At 45.4% G+C, this 20,874-nt stretch overlaps 1 protein-coding gene across 1 annotated transcript in view; it reads right to left on the bottom strand.

Moving 5' to 3' along the window:
- Positions 1-468: 468 nt before the first annotated feature.
- LOC310868626 (GRB2-related adapter protein-like) overlaps positions 469-20,874 on the bottom strand; it is a gene marked incomplete at its 3' end in the record, with an annotated part of 37,969 nt that continues 17,563 nt past the window's right edge. Inside the window, exons 4-5 of the mRNA XM_083779084.1 lie at positions 2,543-2,711; positions 469-522 (exon numbers count right to left, since the gene is read on the bottom strand). Of these exons, the coding sequence (XP_083635210.1) occupies positions 469-522; positions 2,543-2,711 (223 nt within the window). The remainder of the gene's footprint in view (positions 523-2,542; positions 2,712-20,874) is intronic.

Raw genomic sequence — 20,874 nt, 5'->3', positions numbered from 1 at the left:
ATTGTTTTGTTATATTATGTGACGTCGATACTCTATGGACCCCCTGTGTGTCTGGAATAAAGTTTGAATTGAATTATAAGTAATAATTATTGCAAAAATAAGGCTTAGATAGCATTTCATACATACTTATAGCATGTTACGTAGACAGCACTAGAATTGCATTTTATGTAGTCATAGCACTTTATAGTTATAGTATGTATGTATAGTTTCATTATATAGTTCTTGGCTTATGCATGTTTCACGATAACTACTTTTTATGTATGATATGTATTGCCATGCTTTTTGTTATTGCTTAATGTAAGTCGCTCTGGATTAAGAGCGTCTGCTAAATGCCTAAATGGTGAATTGTAATAATGTGCTGTTGTCACAACATCCCAGGGTATACCTGGACTTGTCTCACGGCACACTTAGCGTGCCCTGGAGTTGGCACGCACTCCCTTTGAGAACCGCTGACCTAGATTAGTTCTCCTAGCCAGTGGGCGATGATGACTCACACACACCAGTCTGTGCCATGCTCAGATGCTGGGTTTGACAGAGGAATATTGTATTATTTAAGAATTTCAGGGTCTTCATTTCACGTTCATGTATACGTGAGAAAAATGTGGTTCCCTCGTGTGAAAAACCGTTTGAGTTCCACTGACCCAGATTAAGTTACAGATGTGGTTTTAAACGGTCTCTGGAACACGAGGACAGAAGTGGTTTTAAACGGTCTCTGGAACATGAGGACAGAAGTGGTTTTAAACGGTCTCTGGAACATGAGGACAGAAGTGGTTTTAAACGGTCTCTGGAACATGAGGACAGAAATGGTTTTAAACGGTCTCTGGAACATGAGGACAGAAGTGGTTTTAAACGGTCTCTGGAACATGAGGACAGAAGTGGTTTTAAACGGTCTCTGGAACATGAGGACAGAAGTGGTTTTAAACGGTCTCTGGAACATGAGGACAGAAGTGGTTTTAAACGGTCTCTGGAACACGAGGACAGAAGTGGTTTTAAACGGTCTCTGGAACACGAGGACAGAAGTGGTTTTAAACGGTCTCTGGAACATGAGGACAGAAGTGGTTTTAAACTGTCTCTGGAACATGAGGACAGAAGTGGTTTTAAACGTTCTCTGGAACATGAGGACAGAAGTGGTTTTAAACGGTCTCTGGAACACGAGGACAGAAGTGGTTTTAAACGGTCTCTGGAACATGAGGACATAAGTGGTTTTAAACGGTCTCTGGAACATGAGGACAGAAGTGGTTTTAAACGGTCTCTGGAACACGAGGACAGAAGTGGTTTTAAACGGTCTCTGGAACACGAGGACAGAAGTGGTTTTAAACGGTCTCTGGAACACGAGGACAGAAGTGGTTTTAAACGGTCTCTGGAACACGAGGACAGAAGTGGTTTTAAACGGTCTCTGGAACATGAGGACATAAGTGGTTTTAAACGGTCTCTGGAACATGAGGACAGAAGTGGTTTTAAACGGTCTCTGGAACACGAGGACAGAAGTGGTTTTAAACGGTCTCTGGAACACGAAGACAGAAGTGGTTTTAAACGGTCTCTGGAACATGAGGACAGAAGTGGTTTTAAACAGTCTCTGGAACACGAGGACAGAAGTGGTTTTAAACGGTCTCTGGAACATGAGGACAGAAGTGGTTTTAAACGGTCTCTGGAACATGAGGACAGAAGTGGTTTTAAACGGTCTCTGGAACACGAGGACAGAAGTGGTTTTAAACGGTCTCTGGAACACGAGGACAGAAGTGGTTTTAAACGGTCTCTGGAACACGAGGACAGAAGTGGTTTTAAACGGTCTCTGGAACATGAGGACAGAAGTGGTTTTAAACGGTCTCTGGAATACGAGGACAGAAGTGAAAAATGGGACGAGGAGATAATTCGGGGGTAGATGGGTGCTTATAAAAGAGAGGCAATTCTTCAAATAGACAGACAGACAGACAGACAGACAGACAGACAGACAGACAGACAGACAGACAGACAGACAGACAGACTTTTCTTTCTTCATTAAATTACTGAAAATAATCATTGAATATAGTTTTTAATTAATGAAATGTTTTGCTTTTTTGGGAATGTTTTTTTTTAATTGTTTTTCTTTGAAATATTAAAAATGTATTAAAAACAAAATGTAGAAAACAAAAACTAAGGGGACCCATAACAATGTGTCCACGGGCCCACGAATGGGTACCGACCCACTGTTTGGGAAACGGTGGACTAGAGAGACAGACACAGAAACTAGAAACGGTGGACTAGAGCGACAGACACAGAAACTAGAAACGGTGGACTAGAGCGACAGACACAGAAGCTAGAAACGGTGGACTAGAGCGACAGACACAGAAGCTAGAAACGGTGGACTAGAGCGACAGACACAGAAGCTAGAAACGGTGGACTAGAGAGACAGACACAGAAGCTAGAAACGGTGGACTAGAGCGACAGACACAGAAGCTAGAAACGGTGGACTAGAGAGACAGACACAGAAACTAGAAACGGTGGACTAGAGAGACAGACACAGAAACTAGAAAGAAAGACTATAATGTAGTTCAGTTCTTACCCTGGCAAACTGTTCGGGGTCTCTCAGAAAGACTGTCCTTTCCTTAGCGATGCTGTTGCTATGGTAGAAGTCAACCAGCTCATTAAGAGAGGAGAAGAGTTCATCCCACACAAAATACTGGCCCGCACGATCCTGGAGAACTTTAAAATGCTGGACGTGGTCCCCATAGCTGGTGGAGAGAGAGACACAGAGAGAGACACAGAGATAGAGAGAGAGAGAGAGAGAGAAATAATGAGCATTTACAGTACATTTTGCCTACTGATATTCATATCCATATTTGGGATAATTTCCCGACCCCAAACCTTTTGGAAATCGAATGGTTTTCCCTTCACGTGATACATCATTTTCTCTGGGGTACGGAAAGAGCTCTGCCAACCAGTGTTTAATCGTGAGGTTTCAGATTTTCAATGACATAGAGTATAGAGTTTTGCAGTATATTGCAAACGGATTACATTTCGTTTCAAAGGCATCACAATGTTAAACACTTATCAACCAAGATAGCTATGCGATATATCCCTGATCAATTGTTTTGCAAGAATTTTGGATAGTTCTATCGAAGACACTTGGGTTTGATGAATTGAATTAACCTGTGTTTGGTATTTGTTAGAGTTATTTGAGAATCCTGAAGTAGTGACCGCCGTTCATTCAAGGCGTATTCATGTTGAAAGTCTTTTTCCCCATTTATTTTGGAGTTATGTAAGGATTGCTGTTGCTGTTCTTTTTTTTTACCCAATTCTAACCCAATTTGAACCCAATTCCATTAAATTACATCATGGTAAATTGAAGTTCTCTCCTCAAAGTCTTCAAAAACCTTTTGATTATACAAGTCTCTAGTCTCTCTCATTCTCTTAGTTCTAAATGTTTTAGTAATCCTGCCTCTAATATCTTTGGGGACACAAGCGTTGTTCCAGATCATTATAATGATGTATATTAAAAAAGGAGAGGTTTAAGTATGGAAAGTATAATGGAAATGAGCTCTCTAGCTTTTTGCTTAGGCGTTTTATCATATACAGTACCAGTAAAATCAACTCATATCAACTGTTAATCAGACAGTAAGTTGGCAGTGGTACTACAAACATGAATAGTAATGACCATAAAGAATTAAAGTGAGGCCTGGGCCGTGGCTCAGCGGTCCAGGCACCTTATGGTTATGGTCCTTGTACCAGTGATCACAGGGTTTATGGTCCTTGTACCAGTGATCACAGGGTTATGGTCCTTGTACCAGTGATCACAGGGTTTATGGTCCTTGTACCAGTGATCACAGTGTTTATGGTCCTTGTACCAGTGATCACAGGGTTTATGGTCCTTGTACCAGTGATCACAGGGTTTATGGTCCTTGTACCAGTGATCACAGGGTTATGGTCCTTGTACCAGTGATCACAGGGTTTATGGTCTTTGTACCAGTGATCACAGGGTTTATGGTCCTTGTACCAGTGATCACAGGGTTTATGGTCTTGTACCAGTGATCACAGGGTTTATGGTCCTTGTACCAGTGATCACAGGGTTTATGGTCTTGTACCAGTGATCACAGGGTTTATGGTCTTTGTACCAGTGATCACAGGGTTTATGGTCCTTGTACCAGTGATCACAGGGTTATGGTCCTTGTACCAGTGATCACAGGGTTATGGTCCTTGTACCAGTGATCACAGGGTTTATGGTCTTTGTACCAGTGATCACAGGGTTATGGTCCTTGTGCCAGTGATCACAGGGTTTATGGTCCTTGTACCAGTGATCACAGGGTTTATGGTCCTTGTACCAGTGATCACAGGGTTTATGGTCTTGTACCAGTGATCACAGGGTTATGGTCCTTGTACCAGTGATCACAGGGTTTATGGTCCTTGTACCAGTGATCACAGGGTTTATGGTCCTTGTACCAGTGATCACAGGGTTATGGTCCTTGTACCAGTGATCACAGGGTTATGGTCCTTGTACCAGTGATCACAGGGTTATGGTCCTTGTACCAGTGATCACAGGGTTATGGTCCTTGTACCAGTGATCACAGGGTTATGGTCCTTGTACCAGTGATCACAGGGTTATGGTCCTTGTACCAGTGATCACAGGGTTATGGTCCTTGTACCAGTGATCACGGGGTTATGGTCCTTGTACCAGTGATCACAGGGTTATGGTTAAAAATAAATAAAAATGCAGCATTGTTTTGTCTAACTGTAGAGGGTATGATTCATACCGGCCTTAGGAATCTGGAGGCCCGTTTCAAGACCAAATATGAGGCCCCCCATATATAACTATATATGACATTATAATTATGTTGATACAAATTGTTTAGACCAAGGGTCCTCAACTAGAAATGATGAAGGTCCACAATTTTGTTTTGAATAAGACCGAGGTCCGGTCCCATGCGCGGCGTCCTTCGGAGAGCGGGGCTCTATGCCCGTTTAGTATGGTCAAGCCAAGCTTATACAAATCAGATCCCCTTCCACCCAACCAATAATGGGGTGCAGAATGCAGGCCCGGAGTGGAACTCCAAATCAGGCCGGGAGTTATACGCCCTGGCAGGCCACACTGCGCGCGCGCGCATAGCGCGCGCCAGAATTTTGGAGGCCCTTGGGGGACATTTTGGGGGCCTTTGCAGCAATTTCACATGAGAAATATACCATCTGATGTTATTTATATTATTAACTTTAAAAAAAAAAGAAAAAGAAAAAAAAAACATTTTCTTTTTCTTTTAATTTTTTCCGGGTGGTCCGCAAAGAGGTGGTCCGCGGTCCGGTCGCGGACCGCGGTCCGCCAGTTGAGTACCCCTGGTTTAGACTGTTTAGACAATATCGCGCGCAGCCATTACTCTCGACAACGCCGCAGCGACAACACCTCTCCTCATCCTGTCGTGCCTTCACAATAAAGTGTCTCCCGTTTAACTCCCAATGTCGCACATTTTACACAGGTTATTAACAGGAAATAGGTGTAACTTAACATCGTGGGAGAGAGCAAGGCAGCGAGTCAGCGAGTGAGCGAGTGAGTGAGTGAGTGAGTGAGTGAGTGAGTGAGTGAGTGAGTGGAGTTGACTGACGCCGGGCGGTCAGTCAGAGCTCGGAGGCCCCACTGAGGGTGGAGGCCCGATTCAATTGAAACTGGTGAAACATAGCAAAGGCCTCATATGGGTATTTATTATGAAGATGCCATCTGTTGTAGGCTTAACTCCAATTCAGTTTTCTTTGGTCTACTCCTGGGCTCTGGTCCATGCTCGGTGACAGATATCTAAACATCATCATTAAAACATTGAGTCATTTAACCATGAAGATGTTATGGATGGGGTTTTGTTATTGTTATATCAGCCACATTCTAATTCCTTTGTCCATGTATTTAAAAAAAAAAGTCCATGTATTTTACTTTTTCTGTCTTACATCGATGTTGTTATGTTCTTTGGCTGTGTTTTATTTAAATGTTTAAAGTGCTGTATACTGTCATAATGTGTAAATACATACTATATAAAACACAATTGATACTCTATCGTGTGTTTGTCAAACACACAACAGAGAATGAATTGATTGGTTAGGCTTAATTCAGTGCATTCCTCTGCTCTATCAAGCTATTCATAGACCGTGTTCCCTGAATAAGCAGTGCCAGTGATATCTCCCTGATGACAGGGTGGCATTCAGCTCCACCTTTACCCTGGCCTTTTTTCCCTCTTTCATCTCGCTTTTGTCATCTTCTCCTCTGTTTAGGGCTTTTTTAGTCTGGGATGCACGCCATTTGTTCTCTGCTTTTCCAATATGCACATCATCGTCCTCAGACATTCTGACCGTCCTCTCTCTCTCTCTCTCTCTCTCTCTCTCTCTGAATTCTGCTCACTCACTTTTTATATTTTCTCCTTTTTCGGCTTTCACTATATCTGCTTCTTAATTGGGTGTCAGGCATACGAACACACGCACACGCACACGCATGCACGCAACGCACACACAGTCTAACAATGTATTTCATGTCCACACACAGGGAAAGCTTACAGGGACACAAATAGGCTACTTTAGGTGCAGTAAAGGTTACATTTATACTCATGGATATGACCTTATGATTACAACACGCATGTCACTATAGTCAGCATTCCATGTAGCGGTGGCTCTGCCATACATATACAGCAGTGGCGGAACAACATTGGGCCGGGCCGGGGGGTGAGACAGCACGACCGGGCCTCACCGAACCTGACTCCCAACAGCACCCCCCCCCCCCCCCCCCCCGAACGTCATCTAGGCTACGCAAACAGTTGCTGCTAATTTGAGCAGGCGTGCATGAACGAGAGAGGAGTTATGTGTGTGAGGAGCTGATCACAGTCACAGATAGAGGGAAAGGGAAAGTGTTATATTTTGCCTATTATTTATGCTATATATTATTGATCGCGTCTGTGTCTGTGACATTGCGCAGCAGTGCACACACACGAGAGAGAGAGAGAGAGAGAGAGAGGTGTTGTGTGCGTGTTAAAAAATAAATAGGCTACTACTCATCTTTGTGTTCTGTTTCACCTTATTGCTGAGTCCACACATATGCACTCCTAAGTCCTCACAGAGTGATTAGCCTACTAATGAGTGCACTTTTGGAGCGTGGCTGAGGATGTCTGTTGGAGAGAGTGTGAGACAGACTCCACGGCTTGTACAGTCCAGCGCAGTACATTCTCATCAAACATGATATTGTGTGTAGGCTATTATAGGCTATATAAGCTCTGTATCTGGTTAATTGCGGGATTCGCGGGGGCCCGCTGGTTTTATCAGTCGTGAGTGACTGTGTAAAAAATCGTCAATCGGTCATCTGACAGCCCGGGCCCCCAGGAGGTCCGGGCCAGAGTGTGACCACCGCCCGTACCCCCCCCCCCCCGGTAGCTCCGCCCCTGATATACAGTATATATATATATGGCAGCTGACAGCACAATACTTTGCCAGACTTTCTGCCTCGTCTTTAGGCATCCCAAGTTGTCGAAACCTTCCAACAACACACACACACACACACAAGCGTGTGCGAGCGCCCACACATACACACGCACCCATGACCTGGCAGTGGCCATGCAAAGTTCACTCAGTACTCATGCAAACTGAAACCTACAGAACATTGTTTCTGCAGCTACATGAAACCCCTGCTGCACCCTGCTGGTGGTAAAGTGCAACTGCATCAGCCATTCGTTCAGCATCCTATTGACTCCAGCAAGGTACAACTTCCCATTGACATCAAAACAGAAAAGTCAGATTGTATTAAACAATTAATGTTAAACTCACCGACATTGCAGCTGTATACGAAAAGCTTGAGTTATCCTCTTTCAATCTACAAAGTGTTTGTGATGTTCATCCACTCGCTATAGGCAATTTTTATATAGGACATAAGTCGAGTCGTGACCCATAAAACATGGTCCGTGACTCACAAGTGGGTGCCGACCCACTTTGTGGAAGCAGTGGCCTACATAGGGTTTAACCTCTGACCTCTAACACGTCTTTAAATAAATACTTTCTGAAACATCTATATAGGGTTTAAAGACCTCTAACACGTCTTTAAATAAATACTTTCTGAAACATCTATAGGCCTATAGGGTTTAAAGACCTCTAACCTCTAACACGTCTTTAAATAAATACTTTCTGAAACATCTATATAGGGTTTAAAGACCTCTAACCTCTAACACGTCTTTAAAGGGATTGTGACATTAAAAAAAAGGTTTTGGAATTTTTTTTTTTTTTGGTTTTCTAATCTCAATTCCAAAAAACATGAACTTTTAACATTCAGTAGATTTTCTGTGATCTGGGGTTTTCTGGCTCAAACAGGTGCTCTGATTTGCCGGCAGTAAGTGACATCACTTACTGCAAATCCCATATATGTCAATGGGATTTGCCAGCAGATGTCACTGTTTCACTGTGTTACCTGTTTTCATTGTAGCTCAAAAGGCCCAAAAAAACCCAAAGAAAACTTCAGACCACAGAAAATCCAGTGAATGTTCAAAGTTCAGGTTTTTTGGGTGTAATTGAGGTCATAAAACCTAAAAGAAAAATAAAAATAAATGAAAATTAATGTCATAAAACCTTTAAATAAATACTTTCTGAAACATCTATGGGGAAATGATCTTCCGGGCCGCGACGCTCTATAGCTCTCAGAGCAGGGCTGTCACGATTACAACGATTTAAATTGATGATTAATTGTCGCACAAATAATTCCCATGAATGATTTAATTGTGTTTTTTTGCATTGAACATTGGTACGTTATAATTTGTATTTCTGTTTACCTTTTAGGCTTCGTAGTCACAAATTACACATCAGGGCTTAAACAGGCTATACAAAGAATTCACTGAAACATTTAATAATTATTACTTTCCAAAAACAAACATTGCGGAAATAGTTTAAAAAAAAGCTTTCCGTGCTCGGACCATAGACTGTAAAAGATATGGACAAAGCGTTCTCCGGGTCTAACATGAACGTAAAATGAAGCCTGTTATTGTAAGTCGCCATCTTTCTAGATCTGTTTTAGCCCAGCTGGCCATTGGCTGGCCCAGACAAAGTGTTGGTTTTTATTTTGACTCAAGTGGGAGGGGAATCCCGATCATAGACTGTAACGGTAGCCACGCCCCTCAGAACATACGCGACTTTATGGTCATTTTTTAAATTAATGGGACCATCATTTTCCAAAAAGAATATTATGACATTAGAAATTAGACTTTAAACAAGTGACTGGAAGAAGAAAGTATTCATGACCATGTTTATTAAGGTAATACAGTCTAGGTGAAGTTGGGCCCAAATACATGGACTTCTATGGGGCTATGGGTTTTTCTGGGTCCAATGACAGCGCCACAACAGGCCATTATATGAACTTTCAGGAAATCCCGATTTCCTTAGTGGCTTCACAAAATATCTGTCTGACTGCCCCCCTGGCTCGGACACAGGAACACACATTGCTACGCAGTGGAGCGGTTTAGCTCATTGATTTCTGAGGTTGTGCCAAATTATGCGTCCATGGACGGTAAAGTACAAGGCGTTAACTTTAACCCATTTTGGGCGGGAACCCCTTTTGGTGTTTTAAGCATTATTTTGTCTACTTTAGCTATTGAAAGAATAGCAGATCTACAAGATCTGCTATTTTTGTGAAAATAAAATGTGGTGCAAATCTTTTAATTTATATGCTTTCAGAACGAACGATTTTAACTCAAATATTTGCTTCTGGGAGGGAGGGGGTCGCTAGAGCAACATCATTTCAGATGGGGGTCAGCGGCCGATTACATATATTTTTGCGGGTCTGTGACATGAAAATGTTTGAGAACGACTGACATAGAAACTGTCGTGATTTAGAAGACGGCATTTGTAGAATCGTCCTCAGGTGAAGAAGAAGAAGAAATGCGTTCTGGTAAATCAAGTTTACCAAGGGTAACTGGACTAAGCATCAGATACTTGTTTACAGCCAGGCCCACATGGAGCATTTCATGGTAGTGGTTCAATGCCTTGTCCAAGGGCACTTCAACGGTGGTAATTTTAACGTGTCGGACCGCTGATTCGAACTGGCGACCTTCCGATATCTAGCCCACTCCGCAATCCACTCGGCCACCGCTGCCACAGGTCTAAATGGGTTTGTCAATACTGCTCAGAATTATGTTGCTGAGATATCACTATTTTCTTCCACTGAGGACCTCATACAGTGAGATATGGATGTATATTCTTGAGCTTAGTCCAGTTACCCTGGGTAAACATAGTACCTTTCCTTTCCTTTATATCTCTAGTCCTGGGAGCCGGGCTTATTAAAAAAATCACACACGTGTGAACTGAGTGGTGCAATCCCCCCCCCCCCCCCCCCCCCTCTCTCTCTCTCTCTCTCATTAGAGACACTACCCCTCTCACTGTTTCTGGCGCCCCCTACTGCTATTATTAAGTCACATCTCGTGCTTACACAGACACACACACAAACAGGTACGAGGACATTGCAAGCTGGTTGTAGGAGTGGTTGCACCACTCAAAAACACACACTCACTCATAAAGTCATAAAGGGACTTACCAGAAACAAAGCAATTTGGATCCCAAATGATAGTTTAAGAAACGAGTCAACCTTATTGTTTTGTTTTGTTTTTTCAAATGTATATTATATATTCCTGACTTTCAAATCAAACTTTGATTGTTTTGAAAAACGTATGCCATATGTGAACGAGCAAATCGGCTAACCAATCACAGGTCGGTGGGAGCGCTTGGCCATTAATGGACCACCTTATGTAGCAATGTCAAATGTCCGCTAACATAAATCGATGTTCAAAGCTCTGTCTAGCGAGCAATCTTTGTTCCTACTTTCACCTATGGTCATGAACTGTGGGTCATGACCATAGGTGAAAAGAATAAGAATAAGGTTGCAAATACAAGCGGCCAAAATAAGTTATTCAACGGGTGGCTGGCATCTCCCTTAGACATAGGGTGAGAAGAGAGAGACTCGGAGTAGTGTCGCTGCTTCTTCGCCTGGAAAGGAGCCAGCTGAGGTGGTTCGGGCATCTGGTCAGGATGCCTCTTGGGCGTCTCCATAGGGAGGTCCTCAAGGCACGTCCCACTGGGAGGAGACCCCGGGGCAGACCAAGGCCAATTTGGAGGAAACACATCGACTCACTGGCCTTGGAACGTCTCGGGATCCCCCAGGAGGAAGTCACTAATGTTGCTCTGGAGAGGGAAGTCTGGAGCTCTCTGGTGGAGCTGTTGCCCCCGCGACCCGACTACGGATAAGCAGTTGAAGATCCATGGATGGAGTTATTCATCAGGCATGCCCAAATGTGGAGTCTATGTAGATGTCAGAACAGGCCAGCTCCATATATGGAGATCCCTAGGGGTGGTCAGGTGTAATCAATTGGCTGATTTGGGCTTTGTCCAAAGCCTCCAGAGCAGTGCCTATTGGGCACTGGCCTACTTGGAACGATGGAAGTTGGAAATGCATGCCCCACCCAGTTATTACTTGCATAAGCAGAGTGTGCAAGTAATGTTTTTTGTCAGGTACGACGATGCGTATGTCCCGTCGTTTGATGCGCTGGTGTAACGGCGGACGCCGTTACTATACCTAATGCAGATGCTAACACAATTCTACATGTATGGTATAATGTAAATAAGGACACAAATTGTAACAAATGCATTTATTGAAGTTAAGGGGGGACACTGAGGTGTCGGTGATTCTCTGAAGTGGCGGATCTCCTCATACACCTACAAATTAACAGATATAAGGCACATTAGTTTAGGAATAAAGAGGACAGCATACTTTCTAATTGACCAGTATAATGAGAAGACTTGTGAAGAAGGAATGTAAATCTCTGATGTCTAAACTTACCTCTGTTTACTCTCATCCTCCTCTCAGGGTGGTGTTCGGGCAAATGAGTTCCCTCCGGGTATAGGCACCCCTTTTATAGTTCCGGGAGGGACCAAGTGGGAAATGGATAGCAGGGGGGATTGGGATGGACTATAATGAATGTAATCCTGTATGTGTTGTGTATATATTCTATGCTAACTACTAACTGTGAATAGGTATTGAGGGTGCATATACAGGGAGTAAGTTTATATAAAATGGAATTGTGTGATTCTAAGAATGGGGAATATGGTTATTGTTACCCATGGGGAATGGTATGGGCTAACCAGGTAATGGACTGCCCTATAAAAAGCAGTCAGTTGTCTTTAACCCGAGATATGACAGGTTGTATTGCCTATGACTGTCAACGTGATTGAGAAACAATGGAGAAATAAAGCCTTATTGAAGGTGCCCTGGACTGGTCCTTTGTTGCCTTGGCCGCTCGACACTCTCACAGCTGGTATCATAGTTGACCTCCTGGTATCATAGTTGACCTCCTGGTATCATAGTTGAACTCCTGGTATCATAGTTGACCTCCTGGTATATAGTTGACCTCCTGGTATCATAGTTGACCTCCTGGTATCATAGTTGACCTCCTGGTGTATAGTTGACCTCCTGGTAGTCCTTCAACTCCGGCGTGGAGAACCAGATTTGCAGACCAAGCTTTGCATGACGCTTCGTGATTCTAAACCAATATACGTGCAGCACACACAACATCAGACCATTATGTAGTAGTATTACTTGACTTTACACCTGCAAGTATCAGATCCCAGCCCGGTGTTCCACGGCTTTAGACCGATCGGTCGTGCGAGATGTTCCGCTGGTCGGTACCCCTTCAAGGTCCGAACGTCTACCTCGCTACAGTCACCGTGAGAGACAAGCTGTACGCCTTCGGAGGGCCCATGAATGAGTTCGGCCACCCCATGTCAATTCCGATGCGCATGTACATCTTCAACATGGTGGCTTTGCGCTGGACTGCGTTGCCCGAGGTTAAAGACCTTGTGGGAGGTTCGTGGAGGTACGCGGAGGTCCCCCCCGAGGTTGCCACCATGGGCACAGGCCACTCGGCCGTGCTGATCGAGGGCGTCGTGTACGTCTGGGGGCAGCGCTATACTCTCGAACACCGGCTGTACGCGTTCGACGTCGACGCCCACCGGTGGCTGAAGACGGAGGTGTCCGGGACCGTTCCGGGGGCGAGATGCTGCCACGCGGCATGCGCGCTCGGAAAGGTCATGTATGTCCACGGAGGAGAGCACCCTTTGGACGGCACCGTCACCGATGACACGTTTAGGTTGGATACCTCCACGATGGTCTGGTCTTTAGTGACCGCCGCCACCGGAGGAGTTCCGCCGCCTGCTACGCACAGTCACTCCGCCACCGTCATCGGGACAAAGATGTTCGTGTTCGGGGGTCTGGGGGCGGACAAGGTCTACCACAACTACGTCAGGGTGTTTGACACGGAGACCGACCTCTGGCTGAGCTCCACGGGGACTACGTCTCCCGCGGCGGGACGTCTTCCCGAGCGTCACGACGCTCACGCAGCCTTCGCCCACGACGGACAGCTGTACGTGTTCGCCACCTGCCTGTACGAGACCTTCATAGGTCTGTGGAAGTTCAACGCCAGGACCTTCTCCTGGACGAAGGTCGAGCCCAAAGGGAGAGGAGGTCCGTCTATGGCGCAGTCCTTTATGCGCTGCTGCGTGGTGGGGGACAGGGTCCTCCTCTTTTACTGCACACACACGTACATCTTGGACCTGAGTCCTAGTCTGAAGACCTTCTGCAAGCTGGCGCTCGTCGAACACGGTCTGGAGCAGTCCCAGCTCCCGCACGACCTCCAGTGGGAACTGGCAGCCATGACGTCCAGCGGGAACTGGCATAAAATGCCAGAAGGGAGAATAAAGTTCAAACCTATATTGAGGTACCCAAAGATACATGGTGCAACATATACGTTATCTGAGGAATATGAGTCAGAATAGGAAACAATACTCATTTGTACACCTAGTTTTTAGATTAGTGAATTGGAACATAAGGTTGCACGAGAAGTTGTCACCTACATGGGTGTCGGACCTTCTCAGCTGGGACCCCCAGGGTGATGGCTTGTTTTTAGTACCTTTTGTCTTGAGTTCACCCAACTTAAGGACATTTGCATTTAGAGATGACAGGAAAACAGGGGATCAAAGTGCAAATGTTTATTGTGACTCTTTGAATTTGAATGTAAGGTGGTCAGACAATGACCACTGGTCATTCTCTCCGACGGCGTAAGGCCTGTCGGAGGTGCTTCTGCTGTGTGCTGTGAGGCCTGTCGGAGGCGCTTCTGCTGTGTGCTGTGAGGCCTGTCGGAGGTGCTTCTGCTGTGTGCTGTGAGGCCTGTCGGAGGTGCTTCTGCTGTGTGCTGTAAGGCCTGTCGGAGGCGCTTCTGCTGTGTGCTGTGAGGCCTGTCGGAGGCGCTTCTGCTGTGTGCTGTGAGGCCTGTCGGAGGCGCTTCTGCTGTGTGCTGTGAGGCCTGTCGGAGGTGCTTCTGCTGTGTGCTGTGAGGCCTGTCGGAGGTGCTTCTGCTGTGTGCTGTAAGGCCTGTCGGAGGCGCTTCTGCTGTGTGCTGTGAGGCCTGTCGGAGGCGCTTCTGTGTGCTGTAAGGCCTGTCGGAGGCGCTTCTGTGTGCTGTAAGGCCTGTCGGAGGTGCTTCTGCTGTGTGCTGTGAGGCCTGTCAGAGGTGCTTCTGTGTGCTGTGAGGCCTGTCAGAGGTGCTTCTGTGTGCTGTGAGGCCTGTCAGAGGTGCTTCTGTGTGCTGTAAGGCCTGTCGGAGGTGCTTCTGCTGTGTGCTGTGAGGCCTGTCGGAGGCGCTTCTGCTGTGTGCTGTAAGGCCTGTCGGAGGTGCTTCTGCTGTGTGCTGTGAGGCCTGTCAGAGGTGCTTCTGTGTGCTGTGAGGCCTGTCAGAGTTGCTTCTGTGTGCTGTGAGGCCTGTCGGAGGTGCTTCTGTGTGCTGTGAGGCCTGTCGGAGGTGCTTCTGCTGTGTGCTGTGAGGCCTGTCAGAGGTGCTTCTGTGTGCTGTGAGGCCTGTCAGAGGTGCTTCTGTGTGCTGTGAGGCCTGTCAGAGGTGCTTCTGTGTGCTGTGAGGCCTGTCGGAGGTGCTTCTGTGTGCTGTGAGGCCTGTCGGAGGTGCTTCTGCTGTGTGCTGTGCTGTACTCTGAAATAAAACATCTGCCGTCGTGCCGTCTCTCAACTTTTCTCTGTGTTCTTTTTGGCCATTTATGGCCTACTAGTGTGCAACAAGCAAGTAGGCACTCGACAGAGTGCAGTTCTAGTTATTATTATTATTATTATATTTTTTAAATAAGAATCTGAAGGTTTTTCAGAACACTTTTTTTACAGTAGGCCTGAGGGGGGGGGGGGGGGATTAAAGAGATAGTTCAGATTTTTTTTAACTTAGTTGTATGAAAAAACGCTAGTTTTGTGGATTCATTTTCTTTCACTGCGTGGCCCCTGTGCCCCCCACAAAATGAGCGCGGCGTGTTTTAATACGTCATTATGTCAGCCACGCGTCCGTTGCGAACAACATATCTATACGCTTATAGCACGGTTGGTGTTTTCAATCCCTTTGTGGTCACTGAGCCGTGGTGTTAAGCCGCTGGAGGTGGAACGAGTACTTCAAGGAGAACTTAATATAGAAAGAAAATGAAGACAGTAAAAAAATCTATTATCAAATCTCATAAAGACCCCCATACATTAGAGTTGATTTAATTCACTCACTGCATGACACCAGTGACTGACTGACTGACTGACTGACTGACTGACTGACTGACTGACTGACCGAGTGAGTGACTAACCAAACGACTCATTCATTCATTAATTCTCACTCACTCTATCATAATTTCTTTTCACCCAGTGTCATGATCTAATGATCCTGGCGGCTGCTTCACTTCCTCTGCCAAACTGCGGCTTCCTTCTATGCATGAGGAGTCCAAGCTGCTTCTTCTTTTCGCCTGACAGGGGGGGAGTTTCCCCGGCTGGACGTAGCACGTGGATGGAACACGTTATTCCAACCAGTTCCTTTCCCCCGTGGAGGGGGGGGGGGGGGGGGGGTAGTTTAGAGACCAAGATTACGGCATGTTTTGTTTAGGGTTGGAGGGTATACCGCCCACCTGTGGTGTCGTTTTAAACAAGCCAGTATTAGAAGATTGACAGTGTCCTACAATGACTGCATGAGGCTCTACGGAGAGCTCCAAGAAGCTCCAGTGCTACAAGCCAAATGTTCGTCAGTCCCCAGACCCCCCACCTGCTCTGCTGTGCTACGCAATCTTATGTATAAATGTATGTGTAGAGTATCTGAGTCAGTAAATGACATCATTGATGTCATCACTAACCCGATACGTGGTTCTGTCAGGTTCTCCTCCAGACTGTGGAACCGTTGGCGAACGTGTCTGTATGTTCGAAACTGAACATGGTGGAACTCTTTTTATTGTACATTTCTTTCTATATTATAATGTTTTATCTATTGTATTGTTGGTTTGTACTGTGATATGGATTCCCCTGAGTCTGCAGATAGACAGACAGATAAACAGATAGAGACAGACAGATAGAGAGACAGACAGACAAACCCAGCCATGTGAACGGGGAATGAAAGAAATCAGTCCATGAGAGATGAAACATTTACGAAGAGCAAGAGTTCAACGTTTAGCAGCAGCCAATCAGCAATGTGCTGCTCTGACTGCACAAACATGCACGCACGCACACACGCACACGCACGCATGCACGCACGCACACACGCACGCACACATATTCACACACACACACACACACACACACACACACACACACACACACACACACACACACATGAGCGCACAAGCATGCATGCAAGTGCAGCGTCATGCACGCATGATTTCACGTACACATGCACGCACAGCCGCACACACACACACACACACACACACACACACACACACACACGCACGCACGCACGCACACACACGCACACAGGACCTCTAAATCAGTCATCAGCTGTGACAAAATATAAAGGGCTGATGAAAAACATCTAGCCTACAAACGCACCTGCTCTCTGTCTGTGTGCATGCATGCATGCATGCGTGTGTGCATGCATGCACGCACGCATGCCTTGCAGGGCTCCAGAGAAAGCAAGGTCCCTTTCCAGGAAACACCAGCTCACATTGTTCAGAATGCCTTTTGTCCTTCTAACCTTCACCTGATACCAAAACAACGGCTACAGGAAGGGCCCGTTAAGCGCCCTGCACCCTGTGTGCAACTCCACAGACTGAGGCATGATGATGACACAGCATTTTGCCATATTATATTAAGTATTATATGTGTATTGGGCTTCTTTATAAACTAGCCATAACTGTCTATGTGGGGAGAGGGTCCTGAAGCCGTCAGGCTGTAGGGTGTCAGTGTCCTGAAGCCGTCAGGCTGTAGGGTGTCAGTGTCCTGAAGCCGTCAGGCTGTAGGGTGTCAGTGTCCTGAAGCCGTCAGGCTGTAGGGTGTCAGTGTCCTGAAGCCGTCAGGCTGTAGGGTGTCAGTGTCCTGAAGCCGTCAGGCTGTAGGGTGTCAGTGTCCTGAAGCCGTCAGGCTGTAGGGTGTCAGTGTCCTGAAGCCGTCAGGCTGTAGGGTGTCAGTGTCCTGAAGCCGTCAGGCTGTAGGGTGTCAGTGTCCTGAAGCCGTCAGGCTGTAGGGTGTCAGTGTCCTGAAGCCGTCAGGCTGTAGGGTGTCAGTGTCCTGAAGCCGTCAAGCTGTAGGGTGTCAGTGTCCTGAAGCCGTCAGGCTGTAGGGTGTCAGTGTCCTGGAGCCGTCAGGCTGTAGGGTGTCAGTGTCCTGAAGCCGTCAGGCTGTAGGATGTCAGTGTCCTGAAGCCTTCAGGCTGTAGGGTGTCAGTGTCCTGAAGCCGTCAGGCTGTAGGGTGTCAGTGTCCTGAAGCCGTCAGGCTGTAGGGTGTCAGTGTCCTGAAGCCATCAGGCTGTAGGGTGTCAGTGTCCTGAAGCCGTCAGGCTGTAGGGTGTCAGTGTCCTGAAGCCGTCAGGCTGTAGGGTGTCAGTGTCCTGAAGCCGTCAGGCTGTAGGGTGTCAGTGTCCTGAAGCCGTCAGGCTGTAGGGTGTCAGTGTCCTGAAGCCGTCAGGCTGTAGGGTGTCAGTGTCCTGAAGCCGTCAAGCTGTAGGGTGTCAGTGTCCTGAAGCCGTCAGGCTGTAGGGTGTCAGTGTCCTGAAGCCGTCAGGCTGTAGGGTGTCAGTGTCCTGAAGCCGTTAGGCTGTAGGGTGTCAGTGTCCTGAAGCCATCAGGCTGTAGGGTGTCAGTGTCCTGAAGCCGTCAGGCTGTAGGGTGTCAGTGTCCTGAAGCCGTCAGGCTGTAGGGTGTCAGTGTCCTGGAGCCATCAGGCTGTAGGGTGTCAGTGTCCTGAAGCCGTCAGGCTGTAGGGTGTCAGTGTCCTGAAGCCGTCAGGCTGTAGGGTGTCAGTGTCCTGAAGCCGTCAGGCTGTAGGGTGTCAGTGTCCTGAAGCCGTCAGGCTGTAGGGTGTCAGCGTCCTGAAGCCGTCAGGCTGTAGGGTGTCAGTGTCCTGAAGCCGTTAGGCTGTAGGGTGCATGGCTCAGGCCATGATGCTGTTTTGTATTCTCTGCAATTAAACCTGGACAGGAAAATCTCATTCTTCTGCGTTTGTCCTCCGTGTTTCAGTCTAGTAGTGTAAGTCTGTTCATGGGCTCTATGGAGAGAGGAAAGCGCTTCTCTCTGTTTAGTTCATTTACTTCAATGACACTGAGATTAAGCCGTGTTATTGAACCGCGTGGACCTGTAAATGTATTCAATCAACACTGAGAGTTGTACCGTTCTATTACTGTACTGTACTGTTCTATTACTGTACCGTTCTACTGCAGCTTCTTCTATCTACCCAGGAGAAGAAGAGGAAATCTGCCTTCATGCATGAAAATAAACACAATGCGGCACACAGGTCCATAATGAATCACAGGTCCATAATTAATCACAGGTCCATAATAATTACAGGTCCATAATAATTACAGGTCCATAATAATTACATGTCCATAATTAATCACAGGTCCATAATAATTACATGTCCATAATTAATCACAGGTCCATAATAATTACATGTCCATAATTAATCACAGGTCCATAATAATTACAGGTCCATAATAATTACAGGTCCATAATAATTACAGGTCCATAATTAATTACAGGTCCATAATTAATCACAGGTCCATAATTAATCACAGGTCCATAATTACGCCAAACTTCCTCAACTGCCAATAGTCCTAATGGTGACGCTACAGCAACCGTCCAGAGTTTAAAACAACAAATCACTTTGCAACTTTCACCAAAATGTAGGCCCAAGTGAGCAGAATTATGAATTCCTTTAGTTTATACCCTCTTTTCCTTACGAACTGTCAAACTATAATGAAACCTGGCAACTCTGCCTGTGGCTTCTGCTCTATATATACACACACACAGATATGGGACACTTTGTCTGAGTGGAGTAGCCTACTTATATAGTAAAGATATGGAACACTTTGTCTGAGTGGAGTAGCCTACTTATATAGTAACGATATGGAACACTTTGTCTGAGTGGAGTAGCCTACTTATATAGTAAAGATATGGAACACTTTGTCTGAGTGGAGTAGCCTACTTATATAGTAAAGATATATGGAACACTTTGTCTGAGTGGAGTAGCCATACGTATATAGTAAAGATATGGAACACTTTGTCTGAGTGGAGTAGCCTACTTATATAGTAAAGATATGGAACACTTTGTCTGAGTGGAGTAGCCTACTTATATAGTAAAGATATGGAACACTTTGTCTGAGTGGAGTAGCCTACTTATATAGTAAAGATATGGAACACTTTGTCTGAGTGGAGTAGCCTACGTATATAGTAACGATATGGAACACTTTGTCTGAGTGGAGTAGCCTACTTATCCCTCTAACACCCAGCGTTGCTTTTTAGCAACAATTTTATTTTATTTAATTACTAAATTATTATAATTTTTTCTGTTCTTTTTTCACATAAATGTCATCAGTGATGTTCATTGCAATGCCATTTCAATGACATTGGTCATGATATTTGCATATAAATACCCCCCACAGAGGCTGAAATTCACACAAATTAAAAATGTCTGGACTCTGTGCGATTTTGAACATTTTTTAACCTAAGACTTTTGACCTTTACCCTAATAAAAGTAGGTAAAATAATTGTAATATATGTTTTTTTGTGATCATTAGAATGTCTAGAACATGTTTTATTCATTATTGTGAAAGATATCCCCCAAATGTAAATTATGATTTTTTTATATTATTATATAATTATTATATAATTATTATAAATTTTCCATCAAACTTTATTTTTTTATTTTTTTTTAACATATGTTTTAGTGTCAGTCCTAGTAGTACAAAGTAGTAGTAAGGTTGAAATCTATTTTTTGCAAGTAGAAATTAATGCGGGTGTTAGAGGGATAACTTATATAGTAAAGTCACGTGTATAAATGGAACCAAATGGACTCGTAAGTGTCCGTTTCGTTCTATTTGTACACTCTCTCTCTCTGAGTTAAATGAATTTACTGTGTCGTCTAGGACCAGTGGAGGTCTCAGTCACGTCCAGAGAGCCCGGCTAAGGTTCCCCTTTCCTTCTCTCCAGATAGAGGTCTGACTTCATGGACATCACGTAACCCAGAATAAGCTAATGAATAACCCATCATCGGGTCACTGCCACAGCCAAGGACTCAGTCAAGCTGGTCCTTAATTGCCACCCAAGTTGTGAATGAAAAATATTAGCTATAGGAGATGCTGAATTTTTTCGGGACTTCTTGGGACACCCAGCTTGACAATCCCATGCCAAACCGGGACGTTTAGTCAACGTAGTAGGCTATAAAACCATAGTTTAGTCCTCAGAGAACTTGTTGAGTTTTGGCCGAAAACAAGTTGACTTCAAGGCCCGTTTTCCACTGGGGTTGAACTGGTTCGGTTCTTTGAACCAGTTCAGAGCGTTTCCACTGAAAATGAACTGATTCAGAACCCTATAAGTTGGTTTGGAACTGGGACAAAAAAATG

Source organism: Protomyctophum parallelum, assembly GCF_964188405.1.
Source record: "Protomyctophum parallelum genome assembly, chromosome: 13".
NCBI lineage: Eukaryota > Metazoa > Chordata > Actinopteri > Myctophiformes > Myctophidae > Protomyctophum > Protomyctophum parallelum.
Note: the sequence above shows the minus strand (reverse complement) of the source record. Positions and strands in the feature narration are given on the sequence as shown.